The following is a 21,661-nucleotide window of genomic DNA, read 5'->3' as shown; positions in this document are numbered from 1 at the left end:
ATTTCTCCATTTGACTTGTACTTCGTTCTGTAAACCCACTTCACTCCAATTGGCTTCTTTCCAGGAGGTAAATTTGTTAACTCCCAGGTACCATTCTTTTCAATGGCATGTATTTCCTCATCCATCGCCTTAAGCCAATGAGTTTCTGTAGCAGCCTCCTCAAAAGTTAAAGGATCACAATCTGTAAAGAGAGCAAATTGAACAATCTCTTCATCAGACAGGTCATTATCATGACCCAAAACATAATCTTGCAAGCGAGCTGGTAAGTGGCGCTCGCGCTGAGATCGTCGAACTGACGACTCTGGCTGTGAAGGAGACTGGACATTATCTGGAATCGGTTGCTCTTCAACAATATTTTCAACAGCAGGAATAACAACTGAACTTTCATCTTTAGCTAACCAATCCCAGGCACCATATTCATCAAAAGTGACATCACGACTTATAACAACCTTTTTAGTTTCAGGATTGTATAGTTTATAAGCCTTTGAAGCGTCACTATAACCAATGAATATGCACTTCTCACCTTTATCATCCAACTTCTTTCTCAATGGATTCGGCACGTGGGCATATGCCAAACATCCAAAAACCTTGAGATATTTGATAGAGGGTTTTCTCCCACTCCAAGCTTCTTCGGGCGTCTTATCACGGACACTCTTAGTTGGACACCTATTCAACACATAGACAGCACAAGCAACAGCTTCTGCCCAAAAAGGCTTAGGCAGATCCTTAGATTTCAACATGCACCTCACCATATCCATGATTGACCTATTCTTCCTCTCAGCCACTCCGTTTTGTTGTGGAGTGTATCTAGCTGTCATTTGGTGCTGAATACCCTTTTCTTTCAGAAAATTATCACAAGCAATATATTCTGTACCTCTATCAGTTCTCAAGATTTTAACTTCATAACCACTTTGCTTTTCAACAAAAGCCTTAAATTGTTTGAAAACATCACATGCTTCAGACTTTTGCTTCAGAAAGTAAACCCATGTTTTCCTACTGAAATCATCAATGAAAGTAATAAAGTACTTACAACCTCCATATGAGGGAACCTCCAACGAACATAGGTCTGAGTGAACAATCTCCAACTGTTTTGTGGCTCTCCTTGACTTGCCCACGGGAAAGGGATCTCTATGCTTCTTCCCAATCACACAAATCTCACAGATACGATTAGGGACATTCACAACAGGTAAATCAGAAACAAGTTCCTTTCTCGCAAGATAGTTTAACCCAGAAAAATGAAAATGCCCAAACCGCATATGCCATAACCAATTATCATCACAAACTTCAGAATTAAAGCAAGCAAGGAGAGTATGCTTAATTTTCAAAGGAAATAGTCGATTTTGGGACATATTTACCTTTGCAATCAAAACTCCTTTAGCATCTGCAATGGTACAACACCCCTGAGCAATATGTATCTTATATCCTTTTTCTGACAACTGACCCATACTCAACAAATTTTGGTGTAGTTCAGGAACATAGAACACATCGGATATAAAATTGTGAGTACCATCCTTCAACTGAATAGAGATTTTACCTTTTCCCAAAATTGGCACCTTTGACTTATTGCCAAACGTTACTTCAGACCGGACTGATTCATCTAGTTCGGAAAACAATTCTTTCTTCCCACACATATGGTTACTACACCCAGTATCCAAGAACCATATGTTCTTATCTGCAGAAAAACTATCGCTGGCCAAAAGTAAAGTTTCAGAACTCTCACCAGACTTTTCAGCAGTATTTTTAGCAATGTTTGCTTGATTTCCACGATTGTTGTCCTCATTATACCAACAATCTGCAATCTTGTGCCCATACTTGCCACAATTGTAGCAATGAAATGGAAATTTACCTTGTTTGGTATTACCTCCACCTCTTCCTTGGTTGGTATTACCTCCACCTCTTCCTTGGTTGGAGTTACCACGTCCTCCTCCTTGGTTGAAGTTACCACGACCTCTTCCACTAGAACCTCCTCTTCCTCTTCCACGACCTCTACCAGATCCTCCACCTCTTTGATTAGTGCCAGTCACATTAAGGGTGACTTGACTCTTCAAAGCTTCTTCTGCTAGTGGTTCCGATTTTGACGCAATCCTGTCAATATGACTTTCTACCATACCTTTCAGCTCTGCAATTGATAAGAGCTCGGTTTTGTGTGACTCTGTTATTGAAGCCACCACATGGTCATACTTCATCGGCATAGTTCGAAGAACTTTTTCAACCACTGCACCATCTTCAATCGTATCTCCATATAGTCTCATCTTATTCACCATATCAATAAGACGAGTGAAATACGCATCTACTGTTTCTGTAGAGGTCATCTCACAATTATCGTACAACCTTCTCAACGACTGCAACTTAGACTTCTGCGCCCGATCGACTCCTTTGTGTGACACCTTTAAGATGTCCCAAGCTTGTTTTGCTGTTTGAGCACGAGCTAATTGCCCAAAAATGGAATAATGAACACCTTGGTGAATCTGACCCAAGGCCAATTTATCTCGCCGTATAGCGCCTGCATCAGCTCCTTCGGGTAGACCGGGATCAACAAAGCTCCAAAGATTTTGAGCTTGCAAATGTGTGGACATCATAATTTGCCAATAATTGTAATCAAGGTTCCCGTCCAATTTGGGACCCGACCATACAATATTGAAATTTGTGGCCATAATTCACTATGAAAAATACCTCGGGGTTGAAAGGTTGACTGGCTCTGATACCAAATGTTAGATATATTAAATATAATATATTTAATATAATGTATATTAAATATAATATAATATATCTATAATATATATTAAATATAATATATCAATATATTATATTTATATATTAAGAGAGAAGAGAGAGGAATGAATAATGTTATTTGAAGGGATGATTAACAAATGAATACAAACCACATATTTATACTAAATGAAAGCTACTAATCAGGAAGCTAATGCTCCATGTACTAATGCTATAATTTAGGCCACTCTTCACATACAATGCATGACCCACACCCATTACTTTCATTATTTCCAACAAATTAACTAATTATTAATTACTTGCTTGGTTTAATAATTATAATAATAATATTATTATAACATATACCCCTCAACTTTAGAAATATAAGTGTAAGTGAAGTCCGGAAATGAACTATTCTTGGTAGGGCATGGGGTAAAAGGTGAGCCTTTGGTGAGAATTGAGAGTAAATCCCGAACCCCAAGAAAAAGGCATGAGGGATTGAAGTGTGAAATGAAGAAAGAGAAAAATGCAAAGACCAAAAATATTGGCCACTCCTTGAGATAAGAAATGAGGTGAGCCGTCTCGCTAGGATTTTGGGGCAAATCCATTGCACTGTCTTCGAAAAAGCGTAGAGCTCTACGTGAAGTCGATTGTCCCAGTGACGTTATCTTAGGAGACGAGAAGAGAGAGTGGAAGTGAGCCACCCCGCTAGAAACCGGGCATCCATAGCACCGACCTTCGAAAAAACATGGAGATCCATGTCAAGTTGGGTCGCTCGATAACGATTCTAGGGGGTTGAGAAGAAAAGAGTGCCCGCCTAAGCCAATTGGCGGGAAGAGGTCCATGACATGCCCTCACTTATTTTATGCTTATGGGCTTTGGCGGTATAAGGTTGGACGTTAGTTGGGGTGTGCACATCATTTCCACTAGTGGGCTCAGCTTGAAGGCCCTTGGAAAATAGGAGGTGAATTAAAAAATTTTGCATGCTTGAATTGGTATGAAGAGTGTGTTCCCTTGAGCTTAATTTTATCCTTTTACTAGGGTTTTTGCTCTTTTGTATATTCCTTGAATTGCAAAGTATGGCACATGATTAACACACACGTTTGATAGCATGAGGGATTTCACCCCTCCGTTGTCTCACACACCCTTCTTGATTGGCCATTTGATTGATTGAATTTGCATAAAGTATCTTTGTGACTTATCATTCCTTGAGTTGAATTGAAACCTTGCTTGGGGACGAGCAAGAATAAAAGTGTGGAAACTGTGATAAGTGTCAAAGATGCTACATCTTGTGCGGTATTTGGAATGCATATTATGATATAATTGGAGCCCTTTGAGCATATTACATGCTTAGAATAGCTTATTTCGATAAAAGATAGGAGCAATGACTAATTGTGGTTGCCTTTGTAGAAAAGAGCAAAACATTGTCATTTATAGGATATTCCGGCGACAGTTCAGTGATTTGAGTATATCTTGAGCTAGGAGTGTCCAAATGAGGTAATTCAAGTGGCTATGGTTCGAAAACTTCAAGGGCTATAACCTTGCTGAAGACAAGAATGACAAATTCCGATCCATGCGCTCCCACGCGCGTGGGAACTTGCGTGGATCGGCGGCAGAAAGATCCACGACCCGCGATCCACGCGCGTGGCGCACTATGAGAAAATTCCATGTTTCAACTTATAAAAAGGGCTGTTGCGGGACTACTTGGGGAGATATTATTTTCCTCCTTTAGAAATAAGATTTTAACATTCTTAGTTAGGGTTCTTAGCTTAGATTTACATTTCCTCTTTAGCTAAACTCATTGTTCAACATTTCTTCATGGATTGCTCACTAGATTGAAAACTTGGGTAACATTACTCTCTTAGCTTTGAATTTCATATTTGTTATCTTCAATTTGTGTTTCAATCTATTAATGATGATGAGTTGCTAGACTTCTAGGGTTTGGATTGTGAATCTCAATCATGATGCTAATGTGTGATACAATTCTTAATTAGGTTTTGATAATTGCAATTGTATGAGCTTAAATTCCCAATGTTTATGATTTGTGCTGCCATTGAATATGTCTTGTAAGCTTCTTGGGGAGCCCGATCAACTCCTTGAGATGATCTAAGCAAGAGATCTAAGCTAGATCACTTGGGGCACACTTCCATGGCATTTCCTAATTCAATATCTAGGAGGATGCAACTAGGAATGAAGTGTAGGCAAGGTGTTCGACAAACCTGTGAAACTGGTCCCCTCCCCACTCTTACAGGCGATCCCCACAGAGCTTTAGACAGCCCAATAAGTCACCATTAATACCATCACCCCATGCTTTCTCCATTACACTTCGGCAGCCCTCATCAAGTAATCAGGCTATTTCAAAACTGAAACCACGTTTTCCACCACTACTCCTACCCCTAAAATCTGTGATCCCAAGGAAACGAGCAAAGTGATCAGAAGTACATGTGAGCATGTTTACTACCTTGGCTCCTTGAAGATTACTACACCAATCCTTACATGTTATTGCCCTGTCCAATCTCTCCTCCACCCAAGCATCTGTACCACTACCACATTCCCAAGTATACGGATAACCCTCTGTAGGAAACTGCAACAAGCCGCACTCATCTAAGACCTCCCCAAAACCGCATAGGAGATTCTCAGGGTGAGAGACCCTACCCCACTTTTCAGATTGGAAGAGGAGATCATTGAATCCCCTATAACTACCCAAGGGAGAGAAGACCGGGGGGGTTAAAGATCTCAGAAAATCCCACAAATCCTTCCTTCTATCACGCTCCGAAAACCCATAGAAACATGTCATCTGCTACGGAGCAAGACCAACCATACTAACTTCCACATCCACATGATTCATAGTGTAACTAATTAGTCTTGCTGTATTATTTTTACTCCATAGTAACGCCAATCCACCGCTCAAACCTGCACTATTCACATAGAACAAACCTTCAAAGCCAAGCCTGACTCACAACTGCTCCGCACGGTCACGCCCCACCTTGGTTTTCATCAAGAATACAAATCATACTTCTTACAGGACACCATGTCTACCACTTCACGAACTGTTCGTGGATTACCCAAGCCACGACAGTTCCAACTAGGATACTCATTGGGAAGCGCGGGTCTAGGAACTAGAACCGGCCAACTGCAAATTTTTTGAGCTGTCTGTCATAGCAACGTCCGAAACCAGAAGTGTTCCCACCCTGCCACCATTACCGCCATTTCCCCTTCGTTATTTTGAGATGGCCACAACGCCCACGTCAAACCCTCCGGCACGCTGCCCCGTGCTCACATCAGGCAAACCGACGCCAACAATGTCATTTTGCTCCCCGTCTGGTGAGCTGTCGTAGGCTCCCAACTTAAAACCTTACAAACGTAGTAGCAGGAGTAAGGATCGATCCCACGAGGAGTAACTAGTTTAACTTTTGTGCTCAAATTAAAGGTAGGGGGGTTTGGAATATGACGAGAATAAAGATTAAATAAAAGAGAATTCAAATAAATAAGAAATTTAATTGAACGAATAAAGTAATGAAAATAATATATTGAAAGCACTTATAATAGAAAACCTTGGTTAGTAAAGATCCACCACCGAAATTTAACACTGATCATTGATTTATAAAGTAATTAATATGCAATTGAATATTTGTCGTGAAATTATTTCATTTCCGTTTTTCCTTAGTTGTAGGTAAATAAAGCACACGCGGTTTAATTACCCCTAACTGCTAAATAACCTAAGACAATCGCTATAGATTTAATTTAATAGCAGCAATAGGAACTAGGAAAACCGACAAACTAAATAACACAAGCACAAGCGGTTGCATTTAATTTAGGAAAATATTCTACCCGAGACCAATCATCACTAAGCCGTCAATAATTAACCTCAGTTGCTACTGAATATTAGAATAATTTGTTGCACAACATTAACTAATATAGCAAATAATTATATCAAATAAATAACTTGTGGGCCTCCCTAGTAATTAAATGATACAACTATTCAAATAACTTAGAAGAATATTTAATATCCAAATGCATAAAAATTATATAATAAAAATAAATAAATAATCTTACAGCATAATAAATTTCGGGGCTTCAATTCACTAAACCAAGCTAACAAAATTAGCAACGAATAATGGATATTGATAACAACTTTAAAGAATAATCGAGAGGGGAAGAATGAACATTTTATAATAGAAAACTTCTACTATTTATAGCATTCTAAAAATAGCCTCAATGAACCTCAACCATTCAATTTCCCTATTTTTTTGGCTCACGTCCGAAGGCCTCCGCTACTGTCGCATACATGGTTGACGACCTGCACGTTTTTGACGAAATGAATTGAATGATACATTTGCATGCATCTCCGTACTTACTAAATATATGAATTGTATTGAATGATGACCAAACAACCTAATATTATAATATATAAAATATAATATATAGTACGTATGGAATATATAATATATAAAACACATACTAATTATATATACTACGTACTACTACATACAAAATATTATATATATATATATATATATATATATATATATATATATCTATAATATATATAGAATACAAATAGTACGTTCTATACTAGTATATAATATTAATATATATAGTGCTATATCTAGCTCATTAATTGTTAAACTCTAAAAAGAACTAATTATTAAATAATACGGAGTATTAAATAATGAATGCAAAATTATTATAAAGATGTATCTAAAATATGAGCATAAAATATGCATTTCAAACTCCCCCACACTAAAACGTTTGCTTGTTCTCAAGCAAAAAATATTATTTGCGAAGTAAAATAAGATGAAATTCCCAAAATTCATAACACTTCATGAACAACAATCTGAAGCACCCTACAATTAATAAGTTAGCACCCATGTCTGAAAATTGAGAGAACTAAATAAGTAAGCCTTCACAGGAATATCACTCATCACTCAAGTGTTTGATGGGTATAAATTTCACTCAAGTTCATTTCTATTAAATTGCTCTACCATAGGCTTGCATATCTTCTCAATCACCTCTACAAGAGTCATGCGTGGCACAAATCATAAGGACTTTTCACAGGTTGTAATGGGGCTAGGGTTAAGGTAGGGAATTTTTTAGGAAAGTAACTTAAGCAAAAGATTCAAACTAGAGGAGCAAATAAATACAAATAATCCAACACCCTTGCTCAACACCCTCAGTTTTTCATTCAAAGCATTTCCTATTGACATTTCAACCCAATTATCATTCTCAGAAATATAGAATTCTTCCTCAATATTACAAAAACTTCCCCTTGCTTCATTTATTTAGGAGTAGCTTCAACTCAAAACTAATTGCTGATTCTTTCTCATTTTTCTCATAAATTTCAGCAACATTTTTTTTTTCAACATACATTCATCATTTTTCCCATTTCTTCATTTTTTTTAGTTGTTTTTTTTTTTTTTTTTGGAATCATGATTTGTCTTCGTTTTCTTTTTCATCGAAGACCAACGACAAATCGGTAATGAAGATACAACCCACCTCATTCTCAATCATATTAACACAAGAAAGTGACTTCCCCCCACATTTATTCTTCACAACCTCACGCAGATTACAAGAATAATTCAGAATTTGCTCCACTAGTTATTCAGCTGAGTGAATGCATTATTTTTAGATATAAAAGGCTTGTAATGTGGTTCAAAGTAAAAAAAAAAAAAAAAAAAAAAAAAAAAAAAAAAAAAAAGAATGGCCATAAAGCTCAAAGTGGTTAACAAGGGGAAATAAATCATAGGACAAACCAGTTATTCGGCTAGTGAGGCTCAAAATCAAATAATGGCCTTAATCACACTTGAATCATGCACGGTCTGATTAGCTTTAAAAGAGAATCAATGCAAGTTCTAGAGAAACAAAATTAGCGAAGAAATCACACAATAGAAAGAAAATAAGACCGAAGTGTCAGTCAATAGCTCAAAACACTCACAGGTTTATTGCTTACTTAATATAACCACTAAATATCAAACAGGAAATGCTAACAAACTAATCACAACTTGCCAAACTATTTATTCAATCATGTTATGAATTTCAAGAAAGGAAAATATAGCAATTTTTCAAAATAATACTTATTTTGCATAAAATACTAGTAAAATATTTATTGAAAATTTTGGAACATTTTGACATAAGCAAACAAATAATAAAACTAAATCCCCTCCCCCACACTTATTATCAACATTGTCCCCAATTTTGAATAAAAATGCACAGAAAAAGAGTTATTGAATGAGAATAGGGAATAAAAGAAGAAGAATGGAACAAACACACCTTAGGTTGCCTCCCAAGCAGCGCCTTTGTTTATCGTCGTTGGCTCGACTTATGACATTTCTTTAAATTTCCATCGTCTTTTTGAGTACCTTCAATGATTATGAGTAAAAACAGTCCCTTCATGTAGATTAGTACTCAAAGATGATTGATTAGTTTTTTCTTCTTTGTTTTCATAGAAGCAATTTCATTAAATTTAACAAGTTTCAAGGAATCAACAAAAATTGCAAAATTATCATCACTAGGAGATTTCATGGTATTATAAATAGTAAAAGTCACAAGTTTACTATTAGACTCCATAGTAAGCATGCCACTATGAATATCAATTTTAGTTTTTGCAGTTTTTAAAAATGGTCTTCCTAACAAAATATGAGAAATTTTATTATTATTTTCCATATCCAGCACATAAAAATCAACAGGGAAAACCATGTTATTAACTTCAACTAGCAAATCCTCAATCACACCCCTAGGATATGTAGTAGATCCATCAGCTAATTGAATGACTACACTAGTTTTACTCAAGGGTCCAAGATTTAAAGAATTATAAACAGAATATGGCATGACATTAATAGAAGCTCCTAAATCTAACATAGCATTTTCAAATTTCACACCACTTATCATGCATGGAATAGTAAACATACCTGGGTCTTTGCACTTTTCAGGAAGATTGCTTTGACTAGCCATAGAGACATTTTCTTGCACTTTCACTTCTTAAACTCTTTCTTTATTTTGTTTCTTTTTCAAAGTGCATAACTCTTTTAGAAAATTTGCATAGTGAGGTACTTTTTTCATATAATCTAAAAATGGTTTATTGCTATCACATTCACGAAATGTCTCATAAAGATCATTATTTGATTTTCCTCTTATTGGTTCTAAAAGAGCTTGAGGAAATGGGGGTACTGGTTCATAATCAGAAAAAGAAGAAAGCTTACCTTGGGACTTCTCTTTATTAATGGCAATGTTACCTGCACTTATTTCCTTGTCTAAATCAACATTCTTTCCCAGCGACATACTTCTCACAGTAATTGCACTTACATTCTCTTTAGGATTAACAATCGTTTGAGAGGGTAATTTGTCAGAACTCTGTGCTTCCAACTGACTTACCATAGTTTCTAGTTGGCCCATTTGTCTTTCCAAGTTTTGAATACTAGCATTTGTTTCTTGAATACTAGCTCTTGTTTCTTGAATACTAGCTCTTGTCTCTTGTTGGAATAGTTGTGTTTCTTGTTGAAACTGCAAAGTGTTAGTAGCAAGAGATTTAACAATATCTTCTAGATTCATACCTGAGCTAGAGCTTTGGGCTGACTGTTGTCTTGAAGGAAATGGTTGTCTATACTGTTGAAAATTAGAACGATTTTGAACAAACTGGTTCCCTTGTGAGTTCCCATAGCTAAGGTTTGGATGATCCCTCCATCCAGGATTATATTCATTAGAAAACGGATCATACTTACCTTGAGGTTGTCCAGGAAAACCTCCAGCCATGTTGACTTGTTAGATAGGTTCTTCTTGAAGAGTTGGGCAGGTATTAGTTTGGTGCCCAACTACCGAGCAAATTCCACATGCTTTTACAGTTTGAATATTGCATACTGCTAATTGACGAACAAGAGTAGTTAAACCAGAAATTTATTGTTCAAGAGCAGAAATATTTAGCTCATTCACTTGCTTAGATGGTTGGACAAGTTTATTGCCAAATAGAACAGAATTTGCAGCCATGTTTGCAATTAGAGTTCTCGCAGCGTCTGATGTCTTGTCAATTAAAGCACCACCGCTTGCGGCATCAATCATGCTTCTATCCATTGGAAAAAGTCCTTCATAAAAGTATTGAATGAGTAATTGATCACTGATTTGATGATGTGGGCAGCTTGCACATAACTTTTTGAAACGCTCCGAATACTCATACATTGACTCTCCATTGTTTTGCCTTATACCACAGATTTCCTTCCTAATGTTGGTCGCCCTTGAAGCTGGGAAATATTTTTCAAGGAATGATGTCTTAAGTTATTCCATGTAGTGATGCTTCCGGAGGGTAAATAATATAGCCAATCCTTCGCTGAATCTTCCAAAGAAAATGGGAAGGCTCTCAACTTGATTTGTTCTTCAGTCACCCCTGTGGGTTTCATACTTGAACATACCACATGGAGTTCCTTTAAGTGTTTGTGAGGATTTTCACCTGCAAGTCCATGAAAAGAAGGCAAAAGATGAATTAACCCAGATTTTAATTCAAATTGGACATTAGCATCCAGAGCGGGAAAAGTGATGCATAAAGGTTGCTGATCTAAATTCGGAGCTCCAAGCTCTTTTAAAGTCCGATTTTGAGCCATGGGTTCTTCTTCTAAATCAGAATTGGCGGAAGATTGGGGATCGGAAGCCAGGTCACTAAACTCCAATTTTCTCAAAGCTCGTTTCCTCCACCTGCGTACAGTTATTTCAATTTCTGGATCGTACAACAAGATTTTTTGATTAGCAGATCGAGTTATAGGCATAAAGAAAAAGAAAATATATCGCAGCAATTATGTAAAAGTAACGAAAGAAAAGAAAATTATTATTTTTTTGATTAAAAAAAAAACAAAATAAATAAACAAACACAAAATAAACAAGAAAATCTCCCCGGCAACGGCACCAAAATTTGGTGAGCTGTCGTAGGCTCCCAAATTAAAACCTTACAAACGTAGTAGCGGGAGTAAGGATCGATCCCACGAGGAGTAACTAGTTTAACTTTTGTGCTCAAATTAAAAGTAGGGGGATTTAGAATATGACGAGAATAAAGATTAAATAAAAAAGAATTTTTTTTTTGAAGGTAATAAAAAAGAATTTAAATAAACAAGAAATTTAAATGAACGAATAAAGTAATGAAAATAATATATTGAAAGCACTTATAATAGAAACCTTGGTTAGTAAAGATCCACCACCGAAATTTAACACTGATCATTGATTTATAAAGTAACTAATATGCAATTGAATATTTGTCGTGAAATTATTTCATTTCCGTTTTCCCTTAGTTGTAGGTAAATAAAGTACACGCAGTTTAATTACCCCTAACTACTAAATAATATAAGACAAGCGCTATAGATTTAATTTAATAGCAACAATAGGAACTAGGAAAACCGACAAACTAAATAATACAAGCACAAGCAGTTGCATTTAATTTAGGAAAATATTCTACTCGAGACCAATCATCACTAAGCTGTCAATAATTAACCTCAATTGCTACTGAATATTAGAATAATTTGTAACACAACATTAACTAATATAGCAAATAATTATATCAAATAAATAACTAGTAGGCCTCCCTAGCAATTAAATGATACAACTATTCAAATAACTTAGAAGAATATTTAATACCCAAATGCATAAAAATTATATAATAAAAATAAATAAATAATCTTACAGCATAATAAATTCCGGGGCTTCAATTCACTAAACCAAGCTAACAAAATTAGCAACGAATAATGGATATTGATAACAACTTTAAAGAATAATCGAAAGGGGAAGAATGAACATTTTATAATAGAAAACTTCTACTATTTATAGCATTCTAAAAATAGCCTCAATGAACCTCAACCATTCAATTTCCCTATTTTTTTTGGCTCACGTCCGAAGGCCTCCGCTGCTGTCGCATACATGGTTGACGACCTGCACGTTTTTGACGAAATGAATTGAATGATTCATTTGCATGCATCTCCGTACGTACTAAATATATGAATTGTATTGAATGATGACCAAACAACCTAATATTATAATATATACATATATATATATATATATATATATATATATATATATATATATAGAGATAGATAGTGCTATATCTAGCTCATTAATTGTTAAATTCTAAAAAGAACTAATTATTAAATAATATTAAATATTGAATGCAAAATTATTATAAAGGTGTACCTAAAATATGAGCATAAAATATGCATATCACGGTGTCCTTATACCGAATCGGCCTAGCCGACGGAAGCAGCCACCTCTCCCCAATTGGCCTTGGACCACTTGTCTTACCTGCACGCATCCAAGTGCCGTAAGGGTACTGATCAGGCGACAAGTCCGAATCGCGAGTTTTTAGACAAAACTTGTCCAAATGCTCGAGCAAGCCGCAAAAGAAACAAAACGTGTGTAGCCGCTCGTACTTGAAATTGACCCACCCCCACGACTTGTCACGCCTAATGAGCTTCATCTGTCTCCTTAGTGTCCTGGCAACCAAGATGAACACACGAATACGATATAATGTTTTCTATGGCCACGAAGGATCTAATATAGTTGCCCACTTGTTCAAGGATCACATCATTAGTATAACTGACCGGGAGATCATACACTTGGACCCACAAATCAACATAGTCAAGAACGACCCCTCCCGGCAACTGACCCTCCCCAACCGGCTTACAAACCAACGTACCATTCTCAAATGACTAGGGACATTCATCCAGGACACGCTGCATATCTGTTTTGGGGTGGAAAACGAACAAAACCAAATTAGGATCGATCTCAGAAATTTGATCCCCCCCCCCCCTTCCCCCCGCCTTAACCAGCCTCCAAATTGAAGTCATAACCTATTTCATATATTCAACTTTGACGAGATGCTGGTGAAGAATTGACCAACCAAACTCCAAGTCGTAGCCTCTGTCTCTGTCACGACCTGAGCAGCCTCTCCGCATTCCAATCCATCTTCCTCTACCTCTAAAACCATGTCAGCCCACCTGGCTGTGACCCCCACTACCCCTTCTTGACTACACACATCCATGCATGCACAACTTGGTGAAACCCTACTACCCAAAATAGCGCCTACGGGCGGACGAAGCAGATAGACGCGAACAGATGGAAGAACCATTAAACAAAGAGATTCAAATGCAAGAAAACACAAGAAATCACGGTGAAAACAGCAAGAAAAAACCGATTAAAACCCTAAAAAGATAGAGAGGGGAAGGAGGGGAAAAACCCTAGCAAGAAGTAGGGAGAGAAAATAATTGTTATTTAATAAGTTAAAATAATTTATGAATGATTTAGTAATAATAAAGAATGATTAGGAAATTATTTTTGAAATAATATTACTTATTACGTAAAAAATGATAAAATAAATACAATAATAATATGCCTTACAAATAAAGAGAATCATTAATTGTTGTGTTCATAATTCTCATTCATTTAACAAGTTAAGTTCACCATACATGTTGTGATGATTGTAATATTCAATAGACCATAGATAAATATTCCTTACCCATAACCATCATTAGTACGATGTTCTTGTATATTGAATAATACAACATCATCTGTTGCATAAATTTAAAAATGTGATGCTATTTTCTCGCACTATTATGTGAAGAATGTTGCATCTAAGTAGAGATCTAGTTTTTGATTTCCAACTATAAGTTTGAGCGTCTCACTAAACACATCGGAGTGGTTTAGAAATGTACATAATCTAACATGCTAGAGTAGCGTAAGAAGAAGTTAAATAAAAATATTGTTTAGAACGAAGTTGAATGTATAATTTTTTTTATTAATGTATATTGTTTCTTACCGCTAAAAGTGTAGAGAAATCAATATACAAAGAACGGCGGCGTCTTTGTAGTTTATTAAATGAATATGATGGTGTGATAGTGGACATTGCCTTGACATCTATTTGGTCTAATATATAAAGAAAAATCAATTAATATATGTAGTTAAATGTATAATATATAGTTTATGGATTATAGTGTAATGTTACCAGTTCATAATGGTGAGTTGTTATGTAGTCACCATAATGATTTGGCTCCACTTTCATCTCGCCATTGAAGTCGATGTCGCGGTCAAAGCCGTAGTAGAAAATGTTTCAAAAGTGAAGAAACCAGTATGTCTAAAAAGTATCATGTCTCCATGATATAAATCAATCTCTATCATGAAATTTGAAGTTCCCGTAGTAAAGTTCACATTCTCAATGGTAACTTCTATTCCGACTGGCCAACCATGATGTAAAATCACAGTTGTTGTGAAATGTTGCATTAGATGGCGATGCATGCAATTTAAAATTTTCTATTAAAAAAAAGTATTAAATGTATTAAAAAAAAAAGAATTCTATTGAAGTCATTAAAATACAGAAACACATAATATCAAAATTAGATTGATATAATTACCATTGTTACAGGCGATCTAATTTTAATAGTAAGCCATGAGATAGTGCATATAGTAATATTGGGCAAATGTTTTTTATCATTGCAAGTTAGAAATAAGAGTAAAAAGCCCATAGCTAGACATGAAAAATAAATAAATAAATAAAATGACTTACGTGATTTATAAATAAAAGCTTATAGGCCGTGACATAGGTTCTCCATCGTATATCCTTCGGCATCTTGCCAATCTTGAAAGTAAATTGGCTCCAACACATTTGAGCCTAACATTTACAAATATATATTTCATCCACGGCGTTGCGTAACATACGTATTGATTTGATATTGCATATTGTACAATTACATACAATATTTTCTTTTCGCTAACGGTACCATATAGATGAAATAACGTCTCATATTATAACGATGAGCATTGAGGGTCGATACAATTGTAAAACGAACAAATATGTCCATGTTGGAATAGTTGCATGCATCTGGCCAAAGTTATTGTTGTATGGTTTCATTGCTTTTTTTAAATCTGTTCTTTTGACAGCAATATGCTTCCCAAATTAAGGAGTGATTAAAATTAAATATAATAAATTGATTATTTTTTAAATAAGATTATTTATCTAATATTTATAAATTTTAATTTAAAAATATATTATTAGAATTATCTGTCACATAAAAAAAATTACATATTTAATTTTTTGTAATAATAAAAAATATTCTAAAAAATCACGCATAAAAATAAAATTAAAAAAAAAAAAAAAAAAACAACACAATATTGTATGGAGAAAAACACAAATGTAGGGCCTGGAAGCACAACCAATGGTTAACTACTGTTTAAATGAGAAGTCACTGAAATGATTCAGTAAATTGTCAAGAACAATATAAATTGCTAGTACCAACACTAAACTATATTTAAAGAAAAAAAAAAAAAAAAAACTTATTTCAAATAAGTTATAAGTGCTAAAGTAAAAATAATCAAGTGGTCACGTTTCTACTACTACTCCAATTCTTTTACTTTCTAAGAAAATGCCTCCATCTAGGACCTCGAATATTTGTCGTTGTTAAAAAAAAAAAAGAAAAAAAGAAAAAAAGCTTCCTAAGGGAGAGCATATCAGAAAATTTGGAAGGGAATTTATCATAGAATTTATTGGTGTGGAGGTAAATTAAATGTAAAAAATAAAATACGTTCTATTGACAGAGTAACTATTTCCCAAATTAAGGCCTTGGTCATTATATTCCTGTAAATCTGTCTCAGACAAACGCGATGTTTGACTTATGCGTGATCCAACTTTATACGGGTGAGGTGAGCAACTCCGTAAAAGGCCGTCACACGTAGATAATGCAGCATTCTAGGATCGCGGGCCTCTTGCATCGTACCATCGGACTTTGAGCCGGGTATCAAAATCTTGATCCGTTCATATGGATCCAGATCGATGCCTATGTTGAAATACTAACAACGCCGTGTCAATTGGTTCGGGATGCAATGACCGTGTTTCCATAAATGTAAAAAAACAATATATTAATAAATTAATATGGACCACATTATAATTTTCCAAACTACTACATATAAAAATAATAAATCAAAGAGTCGGGAGCCCTTAGGGTTGGGATTCAACCTTTTGGAAAAATAAATCAAAGAGTTAATTCCTGCGCGCGGATGTCCCTTTGTCTTTTGTGACCATTTTAAATTTAATCCCGGATTATATATTGTCTTTGTCACTAAACATCTCTGACTATATGTAACTTTTAGACACTTTTGATCATTCCCGTACTTTTTACCGTGAAACTCCGTTTTTGGCAAGGGTAATTTTGGTCTCATCACTTTCTTTTTTTCTTTAAATCTCTTACCAATTTCCTCGGCCATGGCTTCCACCTTGTTGGCAAGGGATTAATGTGGCCTTGGCTTGGATAATTAAGGAATATCTACAATATATATGAGCTCTAGCTATTTTCTCTGATCTCTCCATTTTCTTGCTCTTTCTCTCACTAAACTACACTAGATACTTTAATGTTAATCTCCAATTCTCTGTGTATTTGTAAATCGCCATTAGACCTTGTCGTACGAGTGAGAAAGGGACTTGGTAAGATCACCGTTGACCACTACACTGCCCAAAAAATGGATTCAGCAAGCAAGGTGGAAGCCATGGCAGAGAAAATGGGTGAGAGATTAAAAAAGAAAGTGTTGAGACTAAATTACTCTAGCCAAAAATAGAGTTTTGTCGGAAAAGGTACTGGAAGGACTGAAAATAGACCATACCTGTAGGTTTGAAGGTCACCCCTAGCTTGTATATATAGGCAAATTATTGCGTGGGTCGTTGTGTGGACCACGGTCCAAAATGATGTTGAATTTTATGAATTAGAATAATGTATTTTATGTGTTAGAATAATATACATTATGTGTTAGAATAATGAAACTTCTGGAGTAAGATAATGTATTTTGTGAATTAAAATAATGTACATTATGCTTTAGAATAATTTACATTATAAGTTATGAAAATGTATGTTGCAGTTGGTCGCGTAAAAAAAAAATACGCGAAACGTCGTTTTTGGACCGTGGTCCACACAATAACTATTGATATATACAAGCCTGGGCCTAAACAAGCTTTAAAATAAGACTAAGTCTGACCTTTTTTAATTACAAAATAGACCAGGTCATGCCAGGTTCAAACTAGGCCAGGCCACAGGCCCCTATGAAGGGCAATTTGTTATACAGTGAATCAGGGTTCATATTGCATTGTGAACCCTGGTTCAAAAATTATGTGTTTGCAGTTAAGCGTATTATGTACTTCATTCATGGTTGAAAAAATTGCTAGGTGCCTAGGCGCTCGTGTATATTTTTTTATTTTTTAAAAAAATTGTTTAAATTTTTTTAAGACTTGATAATTATAAATTATTTAATATTTTAATAGTTAATACTAAAATATTAATTATTAACCTAAAAAATATCTAGGGTTTGAACGACGCCGTTTTGAGTAAAATAACTTATTAAAAAAAAAAACAAAAATAAAAAAAAAAACAAAGAAGGGAACAATAACTAATCGGCCGACTAGGCTGCCTAGTCGGTGGCTAGGCAATTGACGCCTAGGCGCCCGATTATGGTGATACGCTAGATGGCCGGTCGGCGCCTAGGCGCGGTTTTTGCAACACTGCATGCAGTTAATCTGTACATGTAAACAAATCGAAGGCATATAACATGGTAATTACAGAAACATAACATGATAAGACACATAAATTGTTAACTGCAGGTACAGAATATGTTAACTGCAGACACATAAGATGTTGATTAACATGTTATGTGCCTAAAGGTACAAAATATGCAACAGTTATTGTGTGGACTGTGGTTCACACAACTGTGTGGACCACATTCCAAAAACGACGTCGTTTCGAGCAATTTTTTTTTTCACGCGACCCACTGCAATATATATTTTTATAACTCATAATATACATTATTCTAAAGTATAATGTACATTATTCTAACTCATAAAATATATTATTTTTTCATAGAAGTTTCATTATTCTAACACAAGTGCATTATTATAACACACAATGTACAATATTCTAACACATAAAATACATTATTCTAACTCATACAGTACATTATTCTAACTTATAACTCATAAATGGATTTATTGAAAGAGCAACATAACCTAACTTTTGTTTTTGTTTTCATCACTTTATTATCAATTAAATCTCAATCATAACTCATGTATTTAACTTTTTTCTCTTAAAATCCACCTCTTGATGTATCAATATCTGTTTGGCCAAAATTGTCATTATTTGATTGTTAAATAGATTTCTTTTTTTACTTGTGGTAAAATCAACCAATTCGTTGATATTTAGATCCGTGAAAATAAAGAGTTCTAATATTACATTATGAGATGAACTTATGAGGAGAAAATAACATTATTCATATTTTAATTATTTAAATTAACTTTAAAAAATCTAAATCTAAAAAAATATTACAATTATTTATGAATTATAAAATTAAAAACACACTTAATATTATTTATTTAAATATTACACAATATTCTCAAGCGCCCCTACATCAACTGCTACTGACACAAAGTCACAAATGATGAAAATTAAAGAAAACTAAAGAACTCAGCAAGTTCGAGTACAAGACGGAATGGATCCGTAACACAGAAAACCAAAGCTAATTCTAATGAAAAATATGAGTGCAACATTTTTAATGCTTAATCTGAACTCCCATTTGGAGAACCCTAGCTATGACCACAAAGTCTTTTGTTGATCCCTCATTTTATTTAAAAAAAAAAAAAAGATTTAAAAATTAAAATACTAATAATCATGGAGTTTTGACTTCTTTTCAAACCAACAGGCCAAGATCTTTGAATTTCTCCTCAGTGATTTGATCGAGAATCTCCATCATTTTTCCCGAAAGGTGGTTCTTCGAATCCCCAATCTCGCCTTTTCTGAAATAAACGTTGTTTCTAATCTCCTTCACCGAACCGGTTTCTTCATGGTGTGAACCGTTTTTGTTCACTTCCAAACTGCTCAACTTCTCGAAGCTACACAAATCTGTGATTTCCCGCACCACCCCTTGCTTCTCTTCCTCCGCCGTGAAAGGGCGGCCCAGAAACTCCGCCACCCTCTTGACATGGACGACAGTGTCTCTCTTCAAATCCTCGTAACTCACGAACAACACTTTGTCGGGAGATTGGACACTGGCTTTAAAGTAGCCGGCGACGTGATCCCAGAACGGCCCGAAAGGCGAGGCGCCGCGCGAGAATTGATCGAAAGCCTCTTGGAGAGAGATGGGAGGGAAGTGTTTGGGCCTCAGCTCGGCGAGGAAGTGCCAGCAGGAAACCAAAACATCCTTGGGGTCACGAAACACGTAAACGATCCGACACGATGACGATGAAGAGGTGTAGATTTGTTGTGGCAACGTTGGGTAGGCTAGGTGGGTGTGGAACAAGGAAGAGTTTGGGCGGGGGTTTGTGGGGTTGGAAGAGGCATAAGCCTCTAACCAGGGGACCAAATCATGAGGGTTTGAGGTGAGCAAAGGGTGCATAGTTCCATTGTACTTTGCCCGGTTCACAATGGTGAAGAGAAGAGCCTTGAGCCAAGTGGTTCCAGATTTGGGGAAGCTGGCTAAGAGGACATCATTGGGGTGTGGTTTGAAGTGTTGGTGGAGGGCTAGGAGGCCATGGATGATGCGTGGTGGGTACCAAAACCCATTGTACAAATGAATGTGCTCAGTTAGCCATCCTCTTTCTCTGGGCAACTCAGAGACAATAAGTTTGTCTGGAATGATTGTTTTGAGAGATTCCTTGCAGGAGCACTTCTCATCTTCATCATGATGACCATTCATGAAGGGAGGAGAGGGTTCAGTAGAGGATTGGGTTGGGGTTGCCATGATGAGAGATGGGTAGAAACAGGGCCGTTCCAATAAAAATTGGGGTTCTGTGCAATATTTTAATTTAGACCCCTTTTTTCAATTAATTTTTATATATAAATAATAATTGTTCAAAAAGTTGTCTTCAAAAATTTAAAATATAAATATTGTATAAAAAAATACATCTAAAATTTCATTTAAAAAGTGACATGCGTCGTGCACATTTAGACGCAAAATCATCCACCAAGCTTTTGATATCAACTTCTTCTAAAATGTCATTTTCAATAGAGATTAAAGCTAATCCATTCAGTCTCTCTTGCAACATACTTGATCGTATATGTCAAATAAAAGCAAATCATTTGGTTTATCACTCTGACCAACATCATCTAAATAATTATCAACATTTTTATTATTTTCATTGTCACAGTGATACCTGTCATCGTTGTGCACATTATCATTTAAATTCTTTCCAATCTCACAATCATCTTGATCTTCTATATGAAGAGTAGCATCTAACAATTTTTCCTTGACATAATCTTTTTGCTCATCTATTTGAGTTTTTTTTTTGTAATAAAATTTTTAAGAACCCCCTTTTGAGATTGAGTTAGTTGTTCAATTCATCTTTTCTTTTTACGCTTCTCAAACCCAAATGAATATTTTCTAGAAGACATAAAATCCTAAGGAAAAAATAAAAATTTATTTAGAAACTCTATGAATAAATAATTAATCAAGAAACAAATTCTTGAATATATTATTATGAAATCAGAATTATTAAGTCATGTAAATAAAACAATAAACAAGAACTGTAAAATAATACGTAATTTTAATTACCTATCAAGAGAATTGAAGAACTTGAGAGTTTGAGAATTGAAGAATCAGTATCACACGAATAGAATCTGTCGTCTTTCCCAAATTTGAATTACCTAATCTAGTTCAAATACACAAACATTCAAATTCAAAAAAAAAAAAAAAAATCAATATTTGAATTAATTCAAATACCTAGAATTCACAAATAGCACCCTCAAGTTAAAAGAATAAAAGGTCAAATACCTAAGCTGCTAGGCAGTGTTGTAGTTTAGTCTGTTGTGAGTCTCGTCTCTTCCGCAGTTTGTCTTTCCGACTTTCTGTTTGTGTACTTTAGAATTTAGATTAGGCTAATATAGGTTATATAGTAATATTTAATAAGTTATAGGTATTTCGTGTGTTAAAAGAAAGGTTACGGTGTGTATGTGGGCTTTGGTTA

General features: G+C 35.2%; 1 protein-coding gene across 1 annotated transcript; it reads right to left on the bottom strand.

Moving 5' to 3' along the window:
* Positions 1-19,346: 19,346 nt before the first annotated feature.
* LOC109162608 (flavonol 3-sulfotransferase-like) lies at positions 19,347-20,452 on the bottom strand. Its single transcript, XM_019311289.1, has one exon. It carries the CDS (start codon positions 20,437-20,439, stop codon positions 19,390-19,392), a length of 1,050 nt encoding a protein of 349 aa, XP_019166834.1. The 5' UTR covers positions 20,440-20,452; the 3' UTR covers positions 19,347-19,389.
* Positions 20,453-21,661: the final 1,209 nt, after the last annotated feature.

Source organism: Ipomoea nil, unplaced genomic scaffold (genome assembly GCF_001879475.1).
Source record: "Ipomoea nil cultivar Tokyo-kokei standard unplaced genomic scaffold, Asagao_1.1 scaffold2957, whole genome shotgun sequence".
Lineage (NCBI taxonomy): Eukaryota > Viridiplantae > Streptophyta > Magnoliopsida > Solanales > Convolvulaceae > Ipomoea > Ipomoea nil.
The sequence above is the reverse complement of the archived record's forward strand: the minus strand, read 5'-3'. Positions and strand labels throughout refer to the sequence as shown.

What these genes read in the sequence shown, in the direction of transcription:
- LOC109162608 (XM_019311289.1), bottom strand. Translation starts at nt 20,439, where the DNA reads ATGGCAACCCCAACCCAATCCTCTACTGAACCCTCTCCTCCCTTCATG.